The sequence below is a fragment of the Schistocerca piceifrons genome, chromosome 6 (assembly GCF_021461385.2).
Source record: "Schistocerca piceifrons isolate TAMUIC-IGC-003096 chromosome 6, iqSchPice1.1, whole genome shotgun sequence".
Taxonomy (NCBI): Eukaryota; Metazoa; Arthropoda; class Insecta; order Orthoptera; family Acrididae; genus Schistocerca; species Schistocerca piceifrons.
Genome location: NC_060143.1, coordinates 384,732,831 through 384,757,913, shown reverse-complemented (window position 1 = coordinate 384,757,913; position 25,083 = coordinate 384,732,831). Strand labels below are relative to the sequence as shown.

At 38.8% G+C, this 25,083-nt stretch overlaps 1 protein-coding gene across 1 annotated transcript in view; it reads right to left on the bottom strand.

Moving 5' to 3' along the window:
- The window catches only part of LOC124802880, a 205,723-nt gene that overhangs the window by 13,737 nt on the left and 166,903 nt on the right, over positions 1-25,083 (bottom strand). Inside the window, exon 9 of the mRNA XM_047263924.1 lies at positions 18,855-19,128. Within this exon, the coding sequence (XP_047119880.1) occupies positions 18,855-19,128 (274 nt within the window). The remainder of the gene's footprint in view (positions 1-18,854; positions 19,129-25,083) is intronic.

Sequence of the window (25,083 nt, the reverse complement as noted above, 5' to 3'; positions counted from 1 at the left end):
ATTCTATGAGCTTGGCTCTCAACACCAAAGATTCATCAAGTGAGGAACTTCATACAATAGTGTGCACTTACAGCAAATTGCAAATACCTGATGAGTTAATGCCCCTTAGACAGGTGAAGACAAACATTTCTAAGGAAAATACACTTCTTGAATCTGGAAAAGAATCAAAGACTTTGAGAAGGCTCAAACTGAAATAAGGAGTTTAAGTGAAAACATTTCTTCCCATTTATCTCTTCATCTACCTTGACAAACATTAAACAGCAACCTGCACGGCTCTGTAGTATCACACGCAACACTAGCCATCACACTCCAACTACTCAAAGACCACAGGTAACCTTCAAAGCTGGCAAGTTAGCACCAAAAAAATATGCTGCAGGGAAGAAAGACAGGTATTATTAGCTGTTCTGACAGACCATGAACATCATCCTTACACTTGGTAAGGAAAGGGACAGATCCTAGTGACTGCGGTGACTATCATGCTTTGAATGCACTTTCAACCCCAGACTATTACCCTATATGCAATATACATGACTTTAGAGAAGCATTTGCAGGTGCATGGATATACAGCATGATCTATTTTAAGAAGGCATACTATCAGTTTCCTGTGGTGCCTTCAAGTGCTCCATAATTTGCCCTAGTGTTTTGCATATTTGGACAATGTGTTACTTTTCTAAAAATTTCCATCAGAAGATGGCATACATCAACAAATTATTTCTGTTAGACTTTCAAAGAACATGTTGCAAATGGACAAGGACACACGTGTTCTCATGCAGAGAAAAGTGGAATTCTTAGGCCATTTGATTAACACTTCTGGCATCATTCCTTTACAGCATAAAGTTGATGTGATTCAGTCTGTACCAGATATCTTCCAACTGAGAAGCCATTTTCTGGACATGGCAAACTTCTACACATCATCTTCCTCATACAGCAGCCTCACAGGTGCCCCTCACTGGCACATCATAAGGACGAAATTTAAGAGGACAATGTCACATCTCTTGGTCTCCCAAAATTTTACAAGAGTTTGACATGGTCATATCCAGTGCAAGCGTTGCCATCCATTTAGTGCACTCTGTCCATTCTGCTCCCCTCATCACTGTGGTAGTCGCTAGCCAGGCAGTCATAGGGGTAGCACTTCACCAGCAAATAGGAGATACTTGGAAAACACAAATTCAATTTTTTATGATCACAGTACATTCATTAGTAAAGGATTGGTTTTCTTTATTTTACAGCATGACAACTTTCACAAAATAATAACAGCATGACAACTTCCACAGTGCAGCCAAATTGTAAAATCAGTTTAGTGGTTGTCAAGCTATGTTAACAATTCCCCCTGTATAACTAATATCAATGATGTCATTGTCTCAAGTTCTGTGTGAGACTAACTTTTGTGTACACACATTTTTAATGGTAAAATGTATGTATAAAATAGGGTCACGCCCAGTCCATAAGCTTGTGGGAAATGTTGATCCACTACAAGTATTGGTTGATATTGAAGCTATACACTTTATTAACACTCAGTGAGAGACACATTAAACACTGCAACAGAACTCACGCTTCTTTTTGTACAAACTGCCCAAGTCACTAATTTAAGGGAGTACCTCTGACAGAGGACTGTTAGTTGTGTATGAAGCCATTAAGCACTTCTGGCTGTAAGTGAAGGCATCCACCTTCACAGTTTCCACTGCTCACAAAACTATTCATTTTGCTTTCAAAACACTGTTTGGATCCTTATCACCAAGACAATTCTGCCACTTGGAATTCATCAGTCAATTTACTACTAAAATCTGCCATGTAAGGAGGGCCAGTAATGTTGCAACTGACTATTTTTCCAGAATTAATATTGTTTCCATGTAGCTAGCAATGGTGCAGGACACTGATGTGGAATTATCAGGGGCCAAACTAATATGAATGGTGACTGATGCTTGAATGGTGACTGATGCATACATATGGCCAGGCAGCAAACATGACTAGATAAAGACTTGGTTGGCTTGCCAAATGGCTAAAGTGGAGCATCATGTCCGAAAACATTATGGGTCTTTCAGTGAACTTATACAGCGTTTTGCAAACATACATATCAACTTTGTGGGACCTCTCACTCCTGTACAAGGTTTTAAACATATTTTTTGGCTACTGAAGGTCTCCCAGCTGGATAGGAGAAGTGCCTATTATGGACAATTCAGTGGAAATTGAGGTGCAGTCTTTCCTAAACAATTGGATCTCTTAGTTTGGATGTCCCACCAATGTCACATCTAACCAAGGACATCAATCTGAGTCCAGTTTGTTCTATGAACTGGCAAACTCAAGTGACTATAAACACCGCCATACCACAAGCTACCTAGTGAAATGATAGCATTTTGCATTTTCTACAACCTGGAGGACCTCCTCACTACAGATAAATTGGAATGAAAGTAAATCTAATCTTCAAAATCTTTCCTAATGTGCCATGGCTATTTGTACCTATCTGCCCTACCACTAGATGCAGCAATTAAATCTCATACTGGACCTTCTGCCGTGGAGTTCATGCACAGTGGATCACTCAACACTACCTTTGGAATTTTTTGAACAGCAACATGACCACCCACCAAGTCCCTCCATTTCTATTGCAACAAGTGGGGCATTTCATCTCCAAATATAATCCATCTCTGGCATTCAGGCACATGGGCCCTAATAGCTTTCTACACAGGGAACTACATACGTGTTCTCAAGTTATGTTAGCACTGACTCTGTCAAAGCTCCATTGCAAACATAAGGTCTTTATCCTTCACTGGTACCAACACACTGCTATGACATAGGTTTACAGTAAGCTCTCAACAGTGTTCTTGATGATGATTCCCAAGAGGTCTGGTCTTCATAGGGGGGCAGTTGGGTGGGGGGGGGGGGGGGGGGGGCTGTGTAGTGACACAGTTAATCAAAAGCTATCTCTGAAGCACTGAAGTGTAACATGTCTTCATTTTTCTGCTCTCTGTCCTTGTGCCTTTGGACTGGCATGTATCATTCGAGTGAGTTCTGTTGCAGTGTTTAATGTGTCTCTCACTGAGTGTTAATAAAGTGTATAGCTTCAATATCAACCAATACTCGTAGTGGATCAACATTTCCCACATGCTTATGGGCTGGGAGTGACCCTATTTTATACATACATTTTACCATTAAAAATGTGTGTACACAAAAGTTAGTCTCACACAGAACTTGAGACAATGACATCATTGATATTAGTTGTACAGGGGGGACTGTTAACATAGCTTGTCAACCACTAAACTGGTTTTACAATTTGGCTGCACTGTGAAAGTTGTCATGCTGTTATTATTTTGTGAAAGTTGTCATGCTGTAAAATAAAGAAAACCAATCCTTTATTAATGAATGTACTGTGATCATAAAAAATTGAATTTGTGGTTGGAGAAGAGGGGCCAGTTTAGGGACTCCTGAGTTAAAAGTGTTTTCCCACAATATGTGTATCTCAATGTAAGTACTAATGTAAATGTATTAAATTGTAGTTTCCTTCAAGTTCAGATTCTCTAGTCAGTCATATGTGTTTACAAAAAATATGCAGCTGTTACATTTGTTAAATCAAGTAACTGCAACAGCACATTCTTGAATGCTGCACTCTTTCCTGAACTGTTTTACATTTTTTAATAATGTAGTGCAAAGACAAGTATTTGTGTTAGATAAAGTGATCTGAGAGAATTTTCTTTTGCCTGTTTAGAAACTTTCTACTGAAATGTATTTTCTTTCACTGTCTACATATTCAGAATAGTGTAATCAGAGATATTATTGGTATTATTGTTTTGCTTTAAACTGTAATTTCTGTGAATCTGATGGGGTGCAGGTGTGTGTTTTCTGTAACAAGATTAAATAAAATATTTATATGTTTTTATATAAGTAATTTTGAATAATTTACAAATGATTTCATGTACAATTTTTTTCCCTTTTAGTTGTGAGGAACCTGATAATGCATTTCTTTTTTTTTTTTTTTTTTTGGTACAAAATGCCTTAAATTTCTTGCAGAATTACTTTTTTATGGTGATAATGATGAATCTGCAAGATGTTTCTCAGATTGAACATGATAAGGTTATTTATTCAAATATTACAGCCACTTCTGGCACTTAAATGGTGACTGTGAATAATACCCAAAAGAAACAAGCAGCCATTTAGCTAAAGTAGCCCAACATAAAAAAAGGCAATAGAGGCTGATTATTTAATGAACTGACATGTCAAATAGTCATGTCACTTGGTATTTATACATTAAGAAGGTCTACATGATCATGAGATGAAGGTATCTGCCTACTGTTTGCTACTCATGAACTTTAGACCCTTATCTGAAAAAATACATGAAAGCATATACCACTATAGAAATCAGACAGCTGATGACTAACTCATTTCATTTTGAAGGCAGTGCTCATTTACACAGTATTTGCCTAAAAATCCAAAGAAATACGAACTAAAAATAAGTTGCTATAGTAGAATATAGAAATTTCTATTTGTACACATTTGAGATATATGAAAGAATGCAGTCTAATGGTTTTTTCAGGCAGTCTAATTACAAGACGGAATATTGATTGACTTTAGTCTGACTTAAGTGGGAACATTACACAAAAATATACATTAAAATTCCTGATGAGCTCCTGCTCAATAAACACTTAGATGAGGTCAAGTTTACCTGGTTTTATGAGAAAAATATGTATTGTATTTTATGTTCTGAGGAAGTCTCACTATTTAGTTCTAATATAATGAATGCAAACTGATGCCAACATATAAGGGTTGGAACTTAAATAGTGGCAACTATTTATTCACAAACACTACAAAAGAGTTACATGTTTGCACCTGTTACTGTCCTTCAAAGTAGTCACCAGCATTATGTAGAACCCACTGCCAGCGATGTGGAAGGCATAGTATTGCGTAGCAGAGCCTGTTCTGTTGATGGTGCAAATGGAGCAGTCTACTGCCTGTCGAATCTCTGGAACAGTTCTGAAGCGAATGCCATGAAGTGGTTCCTTCATCTTGAGAATCAAATCAAAGTCAAAAGGACTTAAGTCCAGGGAGTATGGTGGATGGGTACAGTGCTTCCCAGTCCCATCAACCAAGCAGAGCAGCCACAGCTTGAGCTGTATGCATCCACACATTGTCATGCAAAATAATGGGTGGGTTGCGCAGAAAGTGTCGCCACTTCTTTCACAAAGCTGGTCACAGGTGATTCTCCATAAATAAACAGTAATACTGTGCATTTGATTCCGAAGATGAAGGAACCACTTTGTGGCATTCACTTCAGAACTGTTCAAGAGATTTGACAGGCAGTAGACAGCTCCATTAGCACCATCAACAGAACAGGATCTGTTAACGGTATACTATTCCTTCCACTTTGCTGACAATGGCTTCTACACAATGTTGGTGAGTACTTTAAAGGACAGTAATAGGTGCAAACATGTAACTCTTTTTTATTGCTTGTGAATAAATAGTTGCCACTATTTAAGTTCCAACCTCATACTTTAAGATGCAGGTGCATGCAAGAAACTATGACTTTTTACAGTTACACAATGGGAGGATTGGACACTTGTGAACACCTATGCTACAAGTACAATGTTGGGCACAAAAGAAGCACATGACCCCTTTTTATGTCCCACGTATTCCCTGATTGGTACACTAATGTGGCCTACCCAGTTACTGCCCACACTGAGGTTGATCCCTCACCTGTGGTCGAGTGGGAGATGGTTTCAAAGTGTGGCAGTCAGCAAAAGATTTTCTGGGACAGAAGCAGTCTCTTGTCCTATTTCAGAGGAAGCCTCTCAGCCTGCAAGATCTAGTCAGTCACAGGGAGAGGGAGGGAGAGTGGGAATTCCAGGTAGTTGGGAGCTCCAATGTTAGGTGTGTAGTGGAGTCCCTTAGGGAAGTGGCTACCACAGAAGGGAAGAAATCCAGTATGCACTCTGCAAGTATAATGGGAGGAGTCCAGATGTGGAAAAGGTACTTCCTGATGCCACAAAGAACACAAGAGTATAGTGAATGGCAGCTGGTGGCTCATGTTAAAATTAATGATGTATGTTGCTTTGGATGAGAAAAGATTCTATCTGATTTTAGGAGGCTATCTGAATTGCTAAAAATTATCAGTCTTACTTGTGAGATAAAGTAGGACTCACAATCTGTAGCATCATCAATAGGGCTGATTGTGGACCTCTGGTACAGAGCCGAGTGGAGGGTCTGAATCAGATGCCCACATGATTCTAACACTGTATAGGCTGCAGATTACTCGACTTGTACCGTAGAATGGTGGGTTTTCAGGTTCTGCTTAATACATCATGGATTCACTACATACTGGAGGTGTCTGCACAGGTAGCAGGAGCTGTATGGAATGGACTGGGTGGATTTTTAGGGTATGGTGTCGTGGGAAAATATAGAAAAGGCTTTGGTTTCAATAGGTGCAGGACAAACACAGGGCAAGGGTAGATGTAGCAGCAATCATTATTATAGACCTAAACTGCCACAGCTCCAAGTGCTAATAGAAAGCGCTGAAGTTCAAAAAGTTATAGGTACCAAAAGCTGCCCACAACCAAAGGTAAGCTTAGTTAAAATTTTTACAAAGGTGCTAACAGTGTTCAGAAAGGATAAGTTAAATATCAATGGTGATGGATTGTTTCTTTCACCAACTGTGATATAGTCGCGTATACAAACAGTGATCCAATACTGTCAAATGTTTTTTATTCCAGTCTTTGATCACAATATCAATTCTTTAGACAATGACCAGTTTCAGTCCGTATGACCATCCTTTGATCTTTTTTACACAATGTCCTAATGTGATAAGGTCATAATGGCATTGTCAAAACATATAAATATAATCAGCACAGCATCATCACATAGATCTAAAATAAGGTGTAGAATACGCCACATCATCCACACATCCCAGAGTTTGAATCAAGAGCAGCTATCAATGTGAGCAGCTTAGAAGTAGGTAGCTCAAATTACTTAGTAAAAGCAAGACCTCCATTCCAGGTTGTATACCAGCTAGATTCTGTTCAGAATATTCTGATACAGTAGCTCCATACCTACCAGTCTTAAATAACTGCTCATTCATCAAAAGATCTGTACCTAAAGACTGGGAAGTTGCACAAGTCACACCTATACTTAAAAAAAGGAAATAGGTGTAAGTCAATGAGTTAGAGACCCATATCACTGATGTCAATTTGCAATAGGATTTTGCATCATATACTGTGATCGAACATTGTGAATTACCTCCAAAACAAATGGTGTATTGATGCATACTCAGCATGGTTTAGAAAATATCATTGTTTTGAAACATGACTAGCTTTTTATTCATACAAAGTAATGAGTGCCATCAACAGGGGATCTAAGTTGATTCCATACTTCTAGATATACAGAAGGCTTCTGACACCATTTCTCACAACAGATGCGTATTCAAATTGCATGCCTATGGAGCATCATTTTAGTTATGTGAATGGACTTGTGGTTTCCTACCAGAAAGGCCACAGTTTCTAATAATAGAAAGTCATTAAGTAGAGCAAAGTGACATATTGTTTTCCCCATAAAGTGTTATAGGACCTCTGCTGTTCCTAATCTATATAAACAATTTAGGAGACAGTTTGAGCAGCCCCCAAGTCTTTCTGCAGATGATGCTGTCATATACCATCTAACAGTCATCTAAAGATCAAAACCAATTGCAAAATGACATTAGACACTATATCTCTATGGTGCAAAAAGTTGAAGTTGACCCAAAATAATGAAAATTGTGAGGCCATCCATGAGTACTAAAAGAAACCCATTAAATTTTGGTTACACAATAAACCACACTAATTTAAAGGCTGTCAAGTCAACTAAACATCTAGTAATTACAATTGTGAACCACTTAAATTAGAAGTATCACATATGCTATGGGGATGGAAAAACAAGAAATGAATTTTATTTCCAGAAAGCTTAGAAGATGCAACAGGTCTAATAAAGAGACTGCCTACACTAAGCTTGCCCACTCACTGCTAGAGTACTGGTGTGTGGTATGGGATTCTTACCAGATAGGATTGATGGAGGATATTGAAAAAATCCGAAGAAGGGGAGCTTGTTTTGTTTTATAATAAAAGATGAATGAGAATTTCACCGATATGATAAGTGTGCTGGGATGGCAATCATTGAAAGAAATATGGTTTTCATTGTAGCAAGATCTTTTCATGAAATTTCAATCACCAAATGAATTCCATATTTCTAATTTCCAGAGGGCTTTTGAACCCTCACAAATGACTTCTAATCAGACTGTGTGACTATGGAGTATCATCTCAGTTGTACAACTGGATTCATGTTTTTCGGTCAGAAAGATCAAATGTTAATATGAGTCCTACTTCCACTAACAACACACACATGAAGCGCATTACATAGTCACCTCATTGTTAAATGGAAAAACTGATGGCAAGCAGGGCACACTGAAGGCAGTCAACAACATGCTCTGCAAAGTGGAGTATGCACCTCCTTCCTAACTAGAATGTTTTGTGTTGCACAACAAATGTGGCTGCTGTTTCCAATAGGCAGGGCCTCCACCTCAATATATATGGGAAGGGGAGGCTGGTAAAGCTTACAGGAGACAGTGTAGTAGGTGGTGGTGGGATCACTCATGGAAAAATTCCTGCAGTAGTTGGTGTTAGAAGTGCACCTTTTTTTAGATTAAAGTCAGCTGATAGGTATACCTGCTTAAAGGAAGTCCCTCTAACTAATGGCTCACCTTCAGAGGATGTCATGTTTCCAAGTAGAGAAAGAATTAGCATATTTCATCAAAATGTAAGAAGTATTACAGATAAAGTTAGTGAACTGCTTATAGATGTTGACTCTGAAATTATTGATATGTCAGAGCACCACTTAAATAACCTGACAATTCAGAGACTTCCTTTACCAGGATACAGATTAGCTGGCTGTTTTTCAAGGAGTTCCTTGCGAGGTGGGGGAATGGCTATGTACGTAAAAACAGTATTCCATTTGAGTCCACAGACATATCATGGCACTGCACTGAACAGATATTTGAATGTTGTGCAGGGGCAGTCGGATTTAGTAAAACTATACTTTTAATTATTGTTGTTTGTAGGTCCCCTAACTCTGACTTCAGAGGATTTCTGCTCAAGCTACAGATGGCTCTTGATTCACTTTGTAGGAAGTACCAGAAATTAGTTATATGTGGTGACTTCAATATAAATTTTGTATATGATGGTGCAGAAAAAAGGATTTTGATAGATCTCTTAAATTTATATGATCTGATGCAGACTGTGTTTTTCCTAATGAGGGTGCAAAGGAACACTAGCATGGCCATAGACATTATTTTCATTCATTCTTGATTACTAGATGGGCATTCTGTTAGTAAAAGGGTGAATGGCCTTTCAGACCATGATGCACAAATTTTAACACTAAAAGGCTTTTGTGTTCAAACAAATGTCACATGTAATTACAAACTATGTAGGAAAGTTAATCCAACAGCAATAGAGAATTTTTTAAACCTTGTCAAGGAACAAGAGTGGCAGGATGTTTATAATGCTGATAACATAAGTGATAAGTATAATGCTTTCCTTAACACATTTCTCATGCTCTTTGAGAGTTGCTTTCCATTAGAACATTCTAAATGGCAGTAATAGGCAGCCCGGGTGGCTTAATAGTGGGATAAGGATATCATGTAGAACAAAGCAGGAATTATATCAAAATGTTAGAAGTAGTCACATTCATGCTACAATAGCCCATTACAAACAGTACTGCAAGATGCTTAAAAACATTATTAGGAAGGCAAAGAGTATGTGGTATGCAAATAAAATAGCTAATTCACAGGATAAAATGAAAACCATATGGTCAGTTGTGAAGGAAGTGTCTGGTCAGAAGCACAAGGCTGATGATACAGTCAGTCCATAGTAAAAATATTTCTGTTACTAATAAATCAGATATATGTACAGTATTTAACAATCATTTTCTGAGCATTGCTGGTGAATTAAATAAAAATTTAGTTTCTACAAGGAATCATATAACTTTCTTCGCATATGCCTTTCCGAGATTGATGTCTGAAATATTCCTCTTTGATACAGACAAGGGGGAGATTGAGTCAATAATCAAATCACTGAAGACTAAGGACTCTCATGGTTATGATGGAGTGCCTAGCAGAATATTAAAGTACTGTGCTGCCCATGTTAGCCCTGTATTTAGCCAAATTTGTAATTTTTCCTTTAGGACTGGTCAGTTTCCTGAACGATTAAAGTATTCAGTAGTATGGCCACTTTATAAAACAGGAGAAAGGGATAATGTACACAATTTTGGACCTATTTCTATGTCATTAGTTTTGGCTAAAGTTATCGAAAAGGCTGTAAGTATAATTGATCATTTTATATCACATAATTTGTTATCAAATTTAAAGTTCGGCTTTAGAAGTCATTTAAAAACTGAAAATCCTATATTCTCTTTTCTGTGTGAGGTACTGGATGGGTTAAACAACAGGTTTTTAACACTAGGCATGTTTTTTGATTTGACTAAGGCATTTGATTGTGTTGATCCCAAAATATTGCTCCAAAAGTTGGACCATTACGGAATACGGCGAGTAGTCAGAATTGGTTCACCTCTTACTTTAACAACTGAGAGCAAAAGGTCATTATTCACAATGTTGAGAATAGCTGTGATGTGGGATCTGAGTGGGGTATGGTCAAGTGAGGAGTGCCTCGGGCATCATTGTTGGGGCTACACCTGTTCCTTATTTATATAAATGGTATGCCCTCTAGTATTACGAGTAACGCTAAAATATTTCTATTTGCTGATGGCACTAGCTTGGTAGTAAAGGATGTTGCATACAACAATGGCTCAGTTTCAAATAGTGCAGTTCATGACGGGTAAGTTCATGGCTTGTAGAAAATAAAGTAACATTAAATCCCATTAAGTCACAGTTTTTACTGTTTCTAACATAGAATTCAACAAAACCTGACGTTTTAATTTCACAGAATGGGAATATGATTAGTGGAACTGAACAGTTCAAATTTCTGAGCTGTTGCAGGGCAATTGATTCACGGATCCAGTTATATGGCTCCTTCCTTGTATAGCGATTTTACGACTATGACTAGTGGGGCCTGAAGATGGCATCAATGTAATGCCGAAACTGGTAGCACATAGAAGTTTATAAAATAAAATAAATTTCTACAATACATACAGCTGTAAGTAAATTATTGCTTCAAGAAGTTCATGCCAGCCATCATCCCACGATCCATAATGGATCAACGTAGACTTGTGCAGAAAGGTCTGCAGTAAACTTCTGCATCAATTTTCAATAAGCTACTGGTCAAATTCAAAAATCTTAGCTGGAACCCACGTGCTTTCAAATTGAAACTGAAGAGTTTCCTCATGGGTCACTCCTATTCTGTCAAGGAGTTCCTTGAAAAAGTAAGCTGATTCTTCTTGTATTGTTGACTGTGTTTACTTAAACTTATGGATTGACTTTTTTGGGTTCTTAAACATTTTATTTTTATCTGTTATTACTTTTATGTTGTAATTACATGTACTGACACCTTCCATGACCTTGGAGATTTCTCCTCAATTTGGTCCTACGGAGCTTGACGTGTGAATGAAAAATAAATAGAAAAGCAATTAACAAAGTTTCAAGAACTAGATATAAATTATTACTCTATGAACCATGGACCTTGCCGTTGGTGGGGAGGCTTGCGTGCCTCAGCGATACAGATAGCCGTACCGTAGGTACAACCACAACGGAGGGGTATCTGTTGAGAGGCCAGACAAACGTGTGGTTCCTGAAGAGGGGCAGCAGCCTTTTCAGTAGCTGCAAGGGCAACAGTCTGGATGATTGACTGATCTGGCCTTGTAACAATAACCAAAACGGCCTTGCTGTGCTGGTACTGCGAACGGCTGAAAGCAAGGGGAAACTACAGCCGTAATTTTTCCCGAGGGCATGCAGCTTTACTGTATGATTACATGATGATGGCGTCCTCTTGGGTAAAATATTCCGGAGGTAAAATAGTCCCCCATTCGGATCTCCGGGCGGGGACTACTCAAGAGGATGTCGTTATCAGGAGAAAGAAAACTGGCGTTCTACGGATCGGAGCGTGGAATGTCAGATCCCTTAATCGGGCAGGTAGGTTAGAAAATTTAAAAAGGGAAATGGATAGGTTGAAGTTAGATATAGTGGGAATTAGTGAAGTTCGGTGGCAGAAGGAACAAGACTTCTGGTCAGGTGACTATAGGGTTATAAACACAAAATCAAATAGGGGTAATGCAGGAGTAGGTTTAATAATGAATAGGAAAATAGGAATGCGGGTAAGCTACTACAAACAGCATAGTGAACGCATTATTGTGGCCAAGATAGATACGAAGCCCACGCCTACTACAGTAGTACAAGTTTATATGCCAACTAGCTCTGCAGATGACGAAGAAATTGAAGAAATGTATGATGAAATAAAAGAAATTATTCAGATTGTGAAGGGAGACGAAAATTTAATAGTCATGGGTGACTGGAATTCGAGTGTAGGAAAAGGGAGAGAAGGAAACATAGTAGGTGAATATGGATTGGGGAACAGAAATGAAAGAGGAAGCCGCCTGGTCGAATTTTGCACAGAGCACAACATAATCATAACTAACACTTGGTTTAAGAATCATGAAAGAAGGTTGTATACATGGAAGAACCCTGGAGATACTAAAAGGTATCAGATAGATTATATAATGGTAAGACAGAGATTTAGGAACCAGGTTTTAAATTGTAAGACATTTCCAGGGGCAGATGTGGACTCTGACCACAATCTATTGGTTATGACCTGTAGATTAAAACTGAAGAAACTGCAAAAAGGTGGGAATTTAAGGAGATGGGACCTGGATAAACTAAAAGAACCAGAGGTTGTACAGAGATTCAGGGAGAGCATAAGGGAGCAATTGACAGGAATGGGGGAAATAAATACAGTAGAAGAAGAATGGGTAGCTTTGAGGGATGAAGTAGTGAAGGCAGCAGAGGATCAAGTAGGTAAAAAGACGAGGGCTAGTAGAAATCCTTGGGTAACAGAAGAAATATTGAATTTAATTGATGAAAGGAGAAAATATAAAAATGCAGTAAGTGAAACAGGCAAAAAGGAATACAAACGTCTCAAAAATGAGATCGACAGGAAGTGCAAAATGGCTAAGCAGGGATGGCTAGAGGACAAATGTAAGGATGTAGAGGCCTATCTCACTAGGGGTAAGATAGATACCGCCTACAGGAAAATTAAAGAGACCTTTGGAGATAAGAGAACGACTTGTATGAATATCAAGAGCTCAGATGGAAACCCAGTTCTAAGCAAAGAAGGGAAAGCAGAAAGGTGGAAGGAGTATATAGAGGGTCTATACAAGGGCGATGTACTTGAGGACAATATTATGGAAATGGAAGAGGATGTAGATGAAGATGAAATGGGAGATATGATACTGCGTGAAGAGTTTGACAGAGCACTGAAAGATCTGAGTCGAAACAAGGCTCCCGGAGTAGACAATATTCCATTGGAACTACTGACGGCCGTGGGAGAGCCAGTCCTGACAAAACTCTACCATCTGGTGAGCAAGATGTATGAAACAGGCGAAATACCCTCAGACTTCAAGAAGAATATAATAATTCCAATCCCAAAGAAAGCAGGTGTTGACAGATGTGAAAATTACCGAACTATCAGCTTAATAAGTCACAGCTGCAAAATACTAACACGAATTCTTTACAGACGAATGGAAAAACTAGTAGAAGCCAACCTCGGGGAAGATCAGTTTGGATTCCGTAGAAACACTGGAACACGTGAGGCAATACTGACCCTACGACTTATCTTAGAAGAAAGATTAAGGAAAGGCAAACCTACGTTTCTAGCATTTGTAGACTTAGAGAAAGCTTTTGACAATGTTGACTGGAATACTCTCTTTCAAATTCTAAAGGTGGCAGGGGTAAAATACAGGGAGCGAAAGGCTATTTACAATTTGTACAGAAACCAGATGGCAGTTATAAGAGTCGAGGGACATGAAAGGGAAGCAGTGGTTGGGAAGGGAGTAAGACAGGGTTGTAGCCTCTCCCCGATGTTGTTCAATCTGTATATTGAGCAAGCAGTAAAGGAAACAAAAGAAAAATTCGGAGTAGGTATTAAAATTCATGGAGAAGAAATAAAAACTTTGAGGTTCGCCGATGACATTGTAATTCTGTCAGAGACAGCAAAGGACTTGGAAGAGCAGTTGAACGGAATGGACAGTGTCTTGAAAGGAGGATATAAGATGAACATCAACAAAAGCAAAACAAGGATAATGGAATGTAGTCTAATTAATTCGGGTGATGCTGAGGGAATTAGATTAGGAAATGAGGCACTTAAAGTAGTAAAGGAGTTTTGCTATTTGGGGAGCAAAATAACTGATGATGGTCGAAGTAGAGAGGATATAAAATGTAGGCTGGCAATGGCAAGGAAAGCGTTTCTGAAGAAGAGAAATTTGTTAACATCCAGTATAGATTTAAGTGTCAGGAAGTCATTTCTGAAAGTATTCGTATGGAGTGTAGCCATGTATGGAAGTGAAACATGGACGATAAATAGTTTGGACAAGAAGAGAATAGAAGCTTTCGAAATGTGGTGCTACAGAAGAATGCTGAAGATTAGATGGGTAGATCACATAACTAATGAGGAAGTATTGAATAGGATTGGGGAGAAGAGAAGTTTGTGGCACAACTTGACCAGAAGAAGGGATCGGTTGGTAGGACATGTTCTGAGGCATCAAGGGATCACCAATTTAGTATTGGAGGGCAGCGTGGAGGGTAAAAATCGTAGAGGGAGACCAAGAGATGAATACACTAAGCAGATTCAGAAGGATGTAGGTTGCAGTAGGTACTGGGAGATGAAAAAGCTTGCACAGGATAGAGTAGCATGGAGAGCTGCATCAAACCAGTCTCAGGACTGAAGACCACAACAACAACAACAACATGGATACACTACAACTGTCTGTGTATTGCCCATGCAGGGATCAGGAGGATAAAATTAGAGTAATTACTGTATCTACAGAGGCACTGAAACAATCATTCTTCCCACACTCCATACATGAATGGAACTGGAAGAAACCCTAATAATCAGCACAATGGGGTGTACCTTCTACCATGCACCCCATAGTGGTTTGCACAGTACATGTAGATGTAGATCTTCAATACTCAACATATTGTTTTTGTATTGTGGGCAACTTCAATAAAATGTGATCTGGTATCAACATGAAAGTCACACAATGTGTAGATGACAACAGTGACACTGCTTTCCAGAAGTAAATAACAGTAGATGGTTACTTCCTCGAATTTTCACCACTAATTAGGCAGCAAGGAAGTTCTCAATGAAAACTCTAGACCTACTGGTAAGGGACAAATTAAAACATCTGATGAATTAAAATCACACTTGCCCATTTAAAAAATGTAAACTGATTAAAATATATTATTGTTTTAAATATTCTTTTTCTATGACTACCTGTAGCTGAAGCAACAGTACATAGTATTGCCACTATGACTATGAAAATAACAAAAAGGTCATAACAATCAGCTGTAGGTTATGAAGTTAACACAATACGAAGAGTGTTTATTTCAAACACTTTATGGCAATGGTCAGTATTCTAAGCCTCAATACCTGAGAACATATGTGATATAAATTAATAGACTAATAATAACATGCAATAACATATATTTTCAACCTGAAATGAGTTTTGAGAGAGTGATCATTCTTCCAATGGTATTACTTTATTATAATTTAACACACAAATTTACTTGTCCCACTGATAAAGTTCACATATTCTTTGTTTAATAATGTGACACACTTTCCATAGACTCTCCTTTTTTTCTCACCTAACAAGGGAAGTCCTCAGTGGTGCAATCAATGGTTTGAAACAATCCATACAGTGATGTAGGTTAAGGTCCAAGGAATTATGCCATGCAGCCATTCATCCTGCCAAGTCCTTGTTTGCAAGTAATTGACGAAAAGATTTTCAGAATTTTGTTTGATTCTATATAACTATTAAAAGTAGCACTAATTTACAAACTGGTTGTGCAGTGTAATGGTTGAGTTACTGACCTCATTATGCAAAAAGTTGTGGGTTCAAATCTCAACACGAGCTTGGAAATTTTTTGTTTTTAAATCTTTATTGAAATTACTTTGATCATTATTTTTATTCAATTAAATGGTTTATGCTTCAATCCCACTATCATGGAACAAGGCAAAGATTATATTGATACACAAGAAAGGAAGTATTCACAATATCAAAAACTATCATTCTATCAGCTTGCTCTCAATTTTGTACAAAATTTTCACAAAGATCCTGTTAAATCCAATTAGTTCCACCTGAGACTCAGCCCACCCAACAGAACAAGTAGGATTCCGAAGCAATTTGAGCACTATTGACCACGTTCTGACCATTTGTGGAGTGATAAACAGAGCAAATGAATACCAACTGCCTCTCTTCATTGCCTTCATTGACTCCGAAAAGACGTTTGACTCTGTTAGCCATATAACTGTCCTCCAAGCTTTGAGTGAGCAAGGAGTGGGAGCAGCATACATTAAAGTGCTCAGCAATATCTACGAGAGTTCTTCAGCTTATTGTAATATTGGCGAATCAACTCAAGAATTCCACATCATGAGGGGTGTCAAACAAGGCCATCCCATCTCCACAAAACTGTTCTAGGTTGTACTGGAAATGGCTATGTCAAAGCTGAGCTGGGAAGGTAAGGAAATTAAAATTAATGGAAGAAGGCTTACGAACTTGAGATTTGCTGCTGATATTGCCTTATTGGCCAATGACTTCGCAGAGCTCCAAAACTTAGTTACAGATCTTGCATCGGAATGTCAATTGGTTGGCTTGAAATGAACCTTTCCAAAACAAAAGTAATGTCCAACAAATGGGTCCCAGCTGGAGATGTGAAAGTCAAGGACAGTCCATTAGAAGAGGTCAGTGAATACATCTATCTTGGCCAGATTATAAATATGAAGGGAGATGTAAGGCCAGAAATCTATCAGCACATCAAGCTTTGGGAGGTATTCAACAGTATTCAGATCAAAAATGCCAGTAAACATGAAGAAAACCTTATTTTATCAATGCATTCTTCCTGTGCTGACATATGGTTGTGAAAGATGGACACTGAACTCATTTACAAAAGGGAAACTTACGACAGCACAGAGCCATGGAAAGATCAATGCTGGGCAATACAAGAAGGACAGGAAAAGGGCAGATTACATCTGGTCTGTGATGAAGGTTATGGACATCTTAAAGACAGTGGGGTCCTTGAAATGGCAGTGGGCTGACCATGTCATGAGAAGAAAGGACAGCAGATGGACAAAGCTAGTACTGGAGTGGAGTCCGAGAGAGCATCGGAGGCCTAGAGGCAGACCACCAGACAGATGGGACAAAGATATCAAGAAGATCACTGGTAGCACCTAGCAGAGAACTGCCCAAGACCGTTCCACTTGGAGAGAACTGCTGAAAGCCTACCTGAATCCACAACTCGAGGAGGCCACATCATTTAATGATTGAATTGGCTGATGATGATGATGATGATGACGACGATGAGGATAAAATGGTTTAAATGTAAATTTTTCACTTTTCCTTTGTCACATCATATTTGCCAACATATGAAATACTTCATTTGCTCTCATTTTTTCTTCCTATAAGCCTTTTTTCTGCTTGGAGTAATTGTTCATGGATTTTAATTATTGTAATATATTAACCTCGATTTAATTTCTTCTCTTTTGCCATCTTTCATTTTCATTCACGTTATTACATTCATTATTTTGCTTTCTTATTTTGCTTGGATTTTGTTTTATTTATAATCCCTGCTTTTGTGCAAATCATCATCTGTGTTATATTGTCTATATTCCAATAAGAATTTATGTTTTGAATGTTTGTATGACAATTGCTATCAAAAAATATCTAGATCTTGTAATGAAAAATATATTGTTGACACCATTGCACAGTCAATATAAATAGATTATTTCATCTCTTGTTTTTTAACTGACAGGTCAGCATTTTCAAACACTTAAACATCATTATAAATAAACAGAAATAATTAAAAACACATACACAAAGAACCCGAGTGGAAGAAGAAAGATAGCAATAAAAAATAAGAGCAACTGAGGAAGTTAGTATACTGATTAAGATGGCATGACGATGGAGTATAAATAAAAAAGTGTGTAAACCAACTAAGTGAATAAAAATAGTGATCAGAGTCATTTCGCTAAAGATTTTAAAATAATTTGTAATTATTATTATTATTATTGCTTGCCAATGAGGGCCTTCCAGGGTGAATGACTGCAGGGTGTGCTTCTTTGGACCTTAACCTACATCACCATACAGATTGTTTCAAAAAGTCGATCCCACTGCTGGAGACCTCTCCTTGCAAGTATTACAGCTCAAAATCATTTAGAAAATGCGGCAACCTTGTGTCATGTTAAGCATTGTTTATCCTGCAAAATGTATGCACTACTGCGTGTCATTAATCTCCCGTATGCCACAAGGCTATGATAACTGAACTGAGAACCAGAGACTGTGAAGTTCTGAAGTAAAATCACTGTTAAGTAAAATCACTACCATGTTTCCTGATCCAATCATCAGCGGTACAGAGTCTGTGCATCTGTGCATGACTACAGAATGAGTAATTATTCCTTCAAAGCTAAATTAAAATTGTGAATGAATGCACTTTATTTTCAGAAATACTGGTGTATTTTGAAACACTAAAATATTAGTATTAGAATACAATGGATTCCATGATGTAACACCCCTCATATTTTACACTTACATACAAACACAAACATTCTATTCAGTGCAATCCCATTCACTTTGTAAGGGAAGCTAAAATTTAGAAGTGAACTGATACTTGAACATGCACAGAAAATAATTACCTCAAGAAATGCCTGAAAAGCACGCCTCATCCTAATTCGGCGCACTACTTCTGAAAGCACATTCATTTTCTCAAATGTAATTTGTCTCCATGCCTTCCAGTACTTCCTAAGCAACAGACGAGAAGCAAAAGCGGAGGCTTGAGCTTGTTTCTGATAACTTTCAGCAACAAGAGCACGTAGTGGATCCAGCAAGAGTCGACGGGAAACTTTCCGTTTATATTGTGTCCACACCAGTTCATGCAGAACACGCACTCTTTCTCTTTCAGCCTCCAACCTAAACAAGTTACATACTGTATCAACTCTGTGAACAACTGTGCCTCAGACTTTTAAAGGAAACTACAAGTTAGAGTGAGGCAAAAGATGCACTATGAAAATCTTGTTTACAATCAATATAATTGTTTTGTATGTAGTAATGTAACAGACTCAGACTTCTTATACTACATGATACATCTAATTAGTAAAGAACTTAATACTTTCATTGTGTTATTATTATTATTATTATTATTATCATTATTATTATGTGACCATATTTCACACTTTTGTCTCATTATTCAGCATTGTACGAAAGAATTATGAATTTTGTGCCTACCAACAATAAAAACATGCAATTGTTAAATGCATAAAATTTTAATATTTTACAAGGCATATTTTCAAGTTGTGGATTGGCTGAAGTAAGATTGTCATATTTAGAGAAGAAGTAGTTGCACTTATGTAGTGCAGTTGTTCTCATGTAAAATTAATGGTTAGGATGTTCTACAAAAGCACTCAGTAATATTCAGTCTGAATACCGAAATTGTACACAGTCCTATACATAATGATTGTTAAATGATTAATAAATTAATCTGATGCTGCAAATAATGTGAGTATAACACTGGAGTTTTTTTAAATGAAGTAGTTAAAACACTTAAGCACCTTACCAGTAATTTGCATATTTGTAAATTAACGTTAAAGAGACGTATTTTATGAGAGCATTCCACAACATAAAGCCTACAATTTCTTTTATGTGATAGCTCTCTAAACTTTTTAAATGAAACAAATGTTATTTATTCTTTACGTCTACATATTTGCAGCCATCTGTCACAAAGGGCTCCAAATTGTAGAGTGATCTATTTTATGAGGGCATGCTGAAAAGTAATGCCTCCAAATTTTTGTCATAACTCTACATGCTTTTTAAATAAGACTAATGTTATTAACAGTCTACACCTTCATTCTTCATGTCCATATATTTGCAGCTGTCTGCCACTAGAGGGCTCCAAGTTGTAGAGTGTAACATGGCAGTATGTAATGGTACTATGTTGGTTCTTGAGAAACAGTATGCTGTAATCAAGATTCAAATTTGAAGAATTTGTCCACACATGGGGCAACCTCTCCTTCGGCATGGCCACACACAAATGCTGCAACATCACAATGGTCCAACACCTTGGATTCACTGTCACTGATCGTGCTCTGCACAGTCCAAACTGCACCCTATTTGTATGTCATCTGTTTCCAAAACTTTACAAACAGCTTACAGGACTTCACTTTGATAGTGATAAAGTGGTGGAAGTGGAGGTGAAGTTCTGGCTCTGCCAACAAAGTCAAACATTCTACAACAAGGATATCAACAAATTGGTCTCTTGTTGGGTGATTTGTGTTTGTTGCCAGGGTGACTATGTTGAGAAATACGTAAATCTGTAGACACCAAAAATAAAGATGTAGGATGATGATAACTTTTGTTTTATTTAAAAAGCTTTAAGAATTGCCACTTTAAAAAATCAGAGGTATTACTTTTCCGCATGCCCTTGTATGAAATTTTACATTGAAAACCAAATCTGTCAATAACTCGATTTATGTCAAATATTTTACCTTCTTTTAGTACATGAAAAATCGCAACAAAAGCTATCAGGGTATAAATTTATGCTGATGAAGCTAGGGCCTCTTTGCTGTGCATTGAAATAAAGTATTAACATTATTTTATTTTACTGTCTGATCAAATATTAACTCTTGGTAATGCTTTCTGGGTCATTATTCCAAATTAAATCACTTGCAAAATGAATATGTTCTTGTAAAGGTAAAGTAGCAAATTTTTATTTAAAAAAATCAGATACTAATGTTACAGTCTCGATATTATTCCTCTTAGAAACAAGAGTTTTGAACTATCTCCCAACTTAACACCAATTTTCCCCCTTTAGTCTGCTAAATAAGAATAGGAAAAGGTTTATATCTAAATGTCTGTAGTTAAGTCACTGCTTACATGTTTCACTGTTGTTCAGATAACCACAGATAATAACATTTATCTCTATATTCACAAGTAAAAATTTCAGATTTCTTCATAAAAACACCCTCAGAAATAAAATCAGCAATACCACTGGGAGAAGACAGTTGTCTACATAGCAAGTACTATTTGAAACCATGGAACAAGACTGACAGACAGTGAACATGCTTATTCATTTATCATTTTATTTTCTTGGAGATCATTTCAAACTTGGTAGTGTGCTTAATCCTGTGTGCCCTCACATCCTCCCATCTCTTCATGAATTCACTATTTTTTTCTGCTATTCTTCTGACCATTTCTTAACATTCTGCTTTTAGCTTTGCCATTAATTTGTGCTTCATTACTACTATTCTACTATTAAGTTCATGCCTCATAAATATTCTCTAGTTTACTCTAACAAGCTGATTTCAAACTGCTTTGAATGAATAATTTTGAGTAGTATTTTAATGAGCTTATTATTGTCTATTCTATAAATATTGCCATAAAATTTCAAGTATCTCTTGTGCACAGTGTTTCATGACCTGATATGTTTTTATGGCAAGGTCAATGCTGTGGACAATACTATATCTGTGCTATCTCACATTTTAATAAATAATTCTGGAATGAATGAGAAATTAAGAACATGTGTGAGTAAAAAAAAATAGTGATCAGCTCATAAAACATGAGCTGTTCTAGAAAAACAGAGATGTAATACTTTATGAAAGAGTTACAAAATAAAAACAAAAAAAACCATTGTATGTGATAATATATCAAAAATACAAGATAACTATAGTCATATATGTCATATGCATTGCAAAATACACTAAATAAACGTTATCATGAGCGAGTTAGGCCTATGAAGTTAACTAGTAGAAAATTGTTGTGACTCGCCGATTATTCAAAGTGCCGCCGCGCAATTACGCACGTCCTCTACGTGCGGCGCTGTCTGCCAGCCATGCAGCAGCTGCGCCACCTAAGCGGCCATCCGAGCAGTGGCCGCTAGACTGAGACTCAGTGTTTAATTGAATGCCGACTTGTTCACAGGTCCACTTACTCAGTGACTTATATGTGTTGTTGTGTTGTCCGAAATATATGTGTTAAATTTGAAGATTTAACAATTGGCGATGAGGATGGGATTTTTCCTTTTCACCGTTGACTCACAGGGTTCCATGGCTACTGTCGAGCAGCTCTTGCAAAATCTCCTTGAACAGCAAACGCTTCTAACAGCGGCGATTCGCGATTTCGTCGCGGCGTCAAATGCGGGGTGTTTCTCGTCATTGGCTGTACTTCCTTTTCCACCTTACGACGAGACGACGGAAGACTGGTCTGATTATGAAAAACGTCTTCGACAGCACTTCTTGGCATTTCATGTCACGGACGAACAACCATGTAAGTCTCTGTTCCTTTCCTGGATTTCACCTCAAATGTATCGGTTGTTGTCGCAATTGGCTCCTTTGAAGGATCCTGCGTCTTTGTCCTTTGCTGAAATGTGCTCCCTTCTGTCTGTCTATTTTCAAAAGCAAACGCATGTGGTAGCCTCTCATGTTGCCTTTTATCGTTGTAAAAAACAACCAAATCAGTCCTATCGCGCTTGGGCTGCTTCTTTAACTTCACGGCCTCAGTCGAAAGTGTCAATTTGTTACTGACGTTCACAAAGAATCCTATGCCGATTCCATGGTACGGGATACTATTGTCCGGTCGGCGCCCGACAAAGAAGTTCGGCAACGTGCCCTTCAGCTGGCGAATCCGACTCTAGATGAAGATCTCTCCATTGCGCAGTCTTTTGAAATTTCTCGCGCCGCTGGGGCGCAAATAGAAGCGTGGGGTGACGTCGGGGAAATACAACCTCTGTGCGCTGTTGACGACGCGTGCGGCGCGTCCCCGCCGACCGACGTGGCCGCAGTACGCTCCCACGCGCAGCCTCGGCCTAGACGTAAACAACCCACTAAGAAACTGCAGCAAAATCCCCGGCAACTTCCTTCATGTCCGCGGTGTTTTACAAAACATTCACACGAGGATTGTCCCCAACGTTGGGCTGTGTGTCACAATTGCAAAAAGAAAGGTCATGTGTCTTCCGTTTGTAAATCCGACTGCATACACGATGTTCATGAACATGACGCTGATTCTGATTCTGTGTTGTCTGTCAGTTGCACTTCTTCCCTTTCAGGGAAGTTATTCCTCACTGTCCAAATCCTTGGTCGAGATGTTCGCATGCAAGTGGATACCGGTTCTGCTGCCACTATAATTAATTCTCAGACGTATCTTCAGCTGGGTTCTCCACTCCTGTCCCCTGTCACTCTGCAATTACGGACGTACAATAAACAGAAGATTTCTCTCTTGGGACAGTTTAATGCTGAGGTATCTTACAAATCCGTCGTTCGCACTGTTCCCATATTTGTGGTCGACCAGAGTAATGCAGAGAATCTTTTTGGTTTCGATGCCTTTCGCGTTTTTGGGTTCTCCATAGATGACTCTGTCAATATCGTCTCTGATGCTATTCCTTATGCTCAATTGGATTCCTTGTCGATGACATTTTCGTCCCTTTTTTCTCCTGGGTTAGGCCGTCCAAACGAGTTTGAAGCTCATATCATGCTCAAACCCACTGCTCAGCCCAAGTTTTTTCGGGCTCGGCCCATTCCTGTGGCCCTTCGTGATCGGGTAAAACGGGAGTTGGATCGTCTCACTGCTTCAGGGGTCTTGCTTCCTGTCACTTCCAGTGAGTGGTCCTCTCCTGTCGTTGTAATTGCTAAGCACAATGGTGATATTCGTCTCTGTGGCGATTTCAAAGCCACTGTAAATGCTCAATGCCTCATCGACACTTACCCTATGCCCCGTCCTGAAGAACTGTTCACTAAACTCGCTGTAGGACAGTATTTTTCTAAAATTGACCTGTCGGAAGCTTATCATCAACTTCGTCTCGACACTGCTTCCCGGCAGTTTCTGGTCCTTTCGGCCTCTATCAATACCAACGCTTGCCATTCGGGGTTGCTAGTGCCCCTGCTCTTTTTCAGCGATTCTTGGAACAATTATTGCTCCCTGTCCCGGGATGTATCAATTACATGGACGACATAGTTGTCACTGGCTCCACCACTGAAGAACACCTTAAAAATCTCAGCATACTTTTTAATGTCTTACAGACTGCCGGTCATAAGTGTAATCTTCAGAAATCACAATTTTTTCAGGCATCTATCACATACTTGGGATTTCAACTCTCTCGGGATGGTATTCGTCCGCTTCAACACACTGTTGCTGCGATCGATGCCCTTCCTCACCCTACATCTGTTAAGGAACTGCAGGCCTTCTTGGGGAAAATAGCATACTATCACAAGTTTTTACCATCTGCGGCGTCGGTGGCTCAGCCGTTGCATCGCCTGTTGCATAAAAACGTGCCTTTTCACTGGTCCGCGTCATGTGACGCGGCTTTCCGGAAATTAAAGGCTATGCTGAAACAGGCCCCGTGCCTGGCTACTTATCGACCTGGCCAACATCTTGTTCTTGCCACAGACGCCTCTCAATACGGGGTCGGTGCAGTCCTTGCGCACCGTTTTTCTGACGGTTCGGAACAACCCATCGCTTATGCCTCCAAAACGCTCACGGATGCCCAACAAAAGTATTCTCAAATTGAGAAAGAAGCTTATCTTGTTACGGATCACAAACCACTTGTTTCCTTGTTTCATCCATCAACGTCCGACAAAGCTGCACACCGCCTCCAGCGTTGGGCTCTTTACTTGTCCCATTTCAATTATGAGATTCATTTCCGGCCAACGGCTCAACATGTGAATGCTGATGCTTTGTCTCGCCTTCCCATGGGTCCTGATCAGGCATTCGATAGGGACGAACTTTTGTGTTTCCACCTGGATGTTGCCGAGCAGCGGGTTGTGGATGGGTTCCCCATCACTGGGGACAGGCTGGCGGCTGCTACGGGTTCTGACCCTACCCTCTCCCGGGTTTTACGCTGTATTCAGAAGGGTTGGTGTTATCCTCCTCTCCACTGAC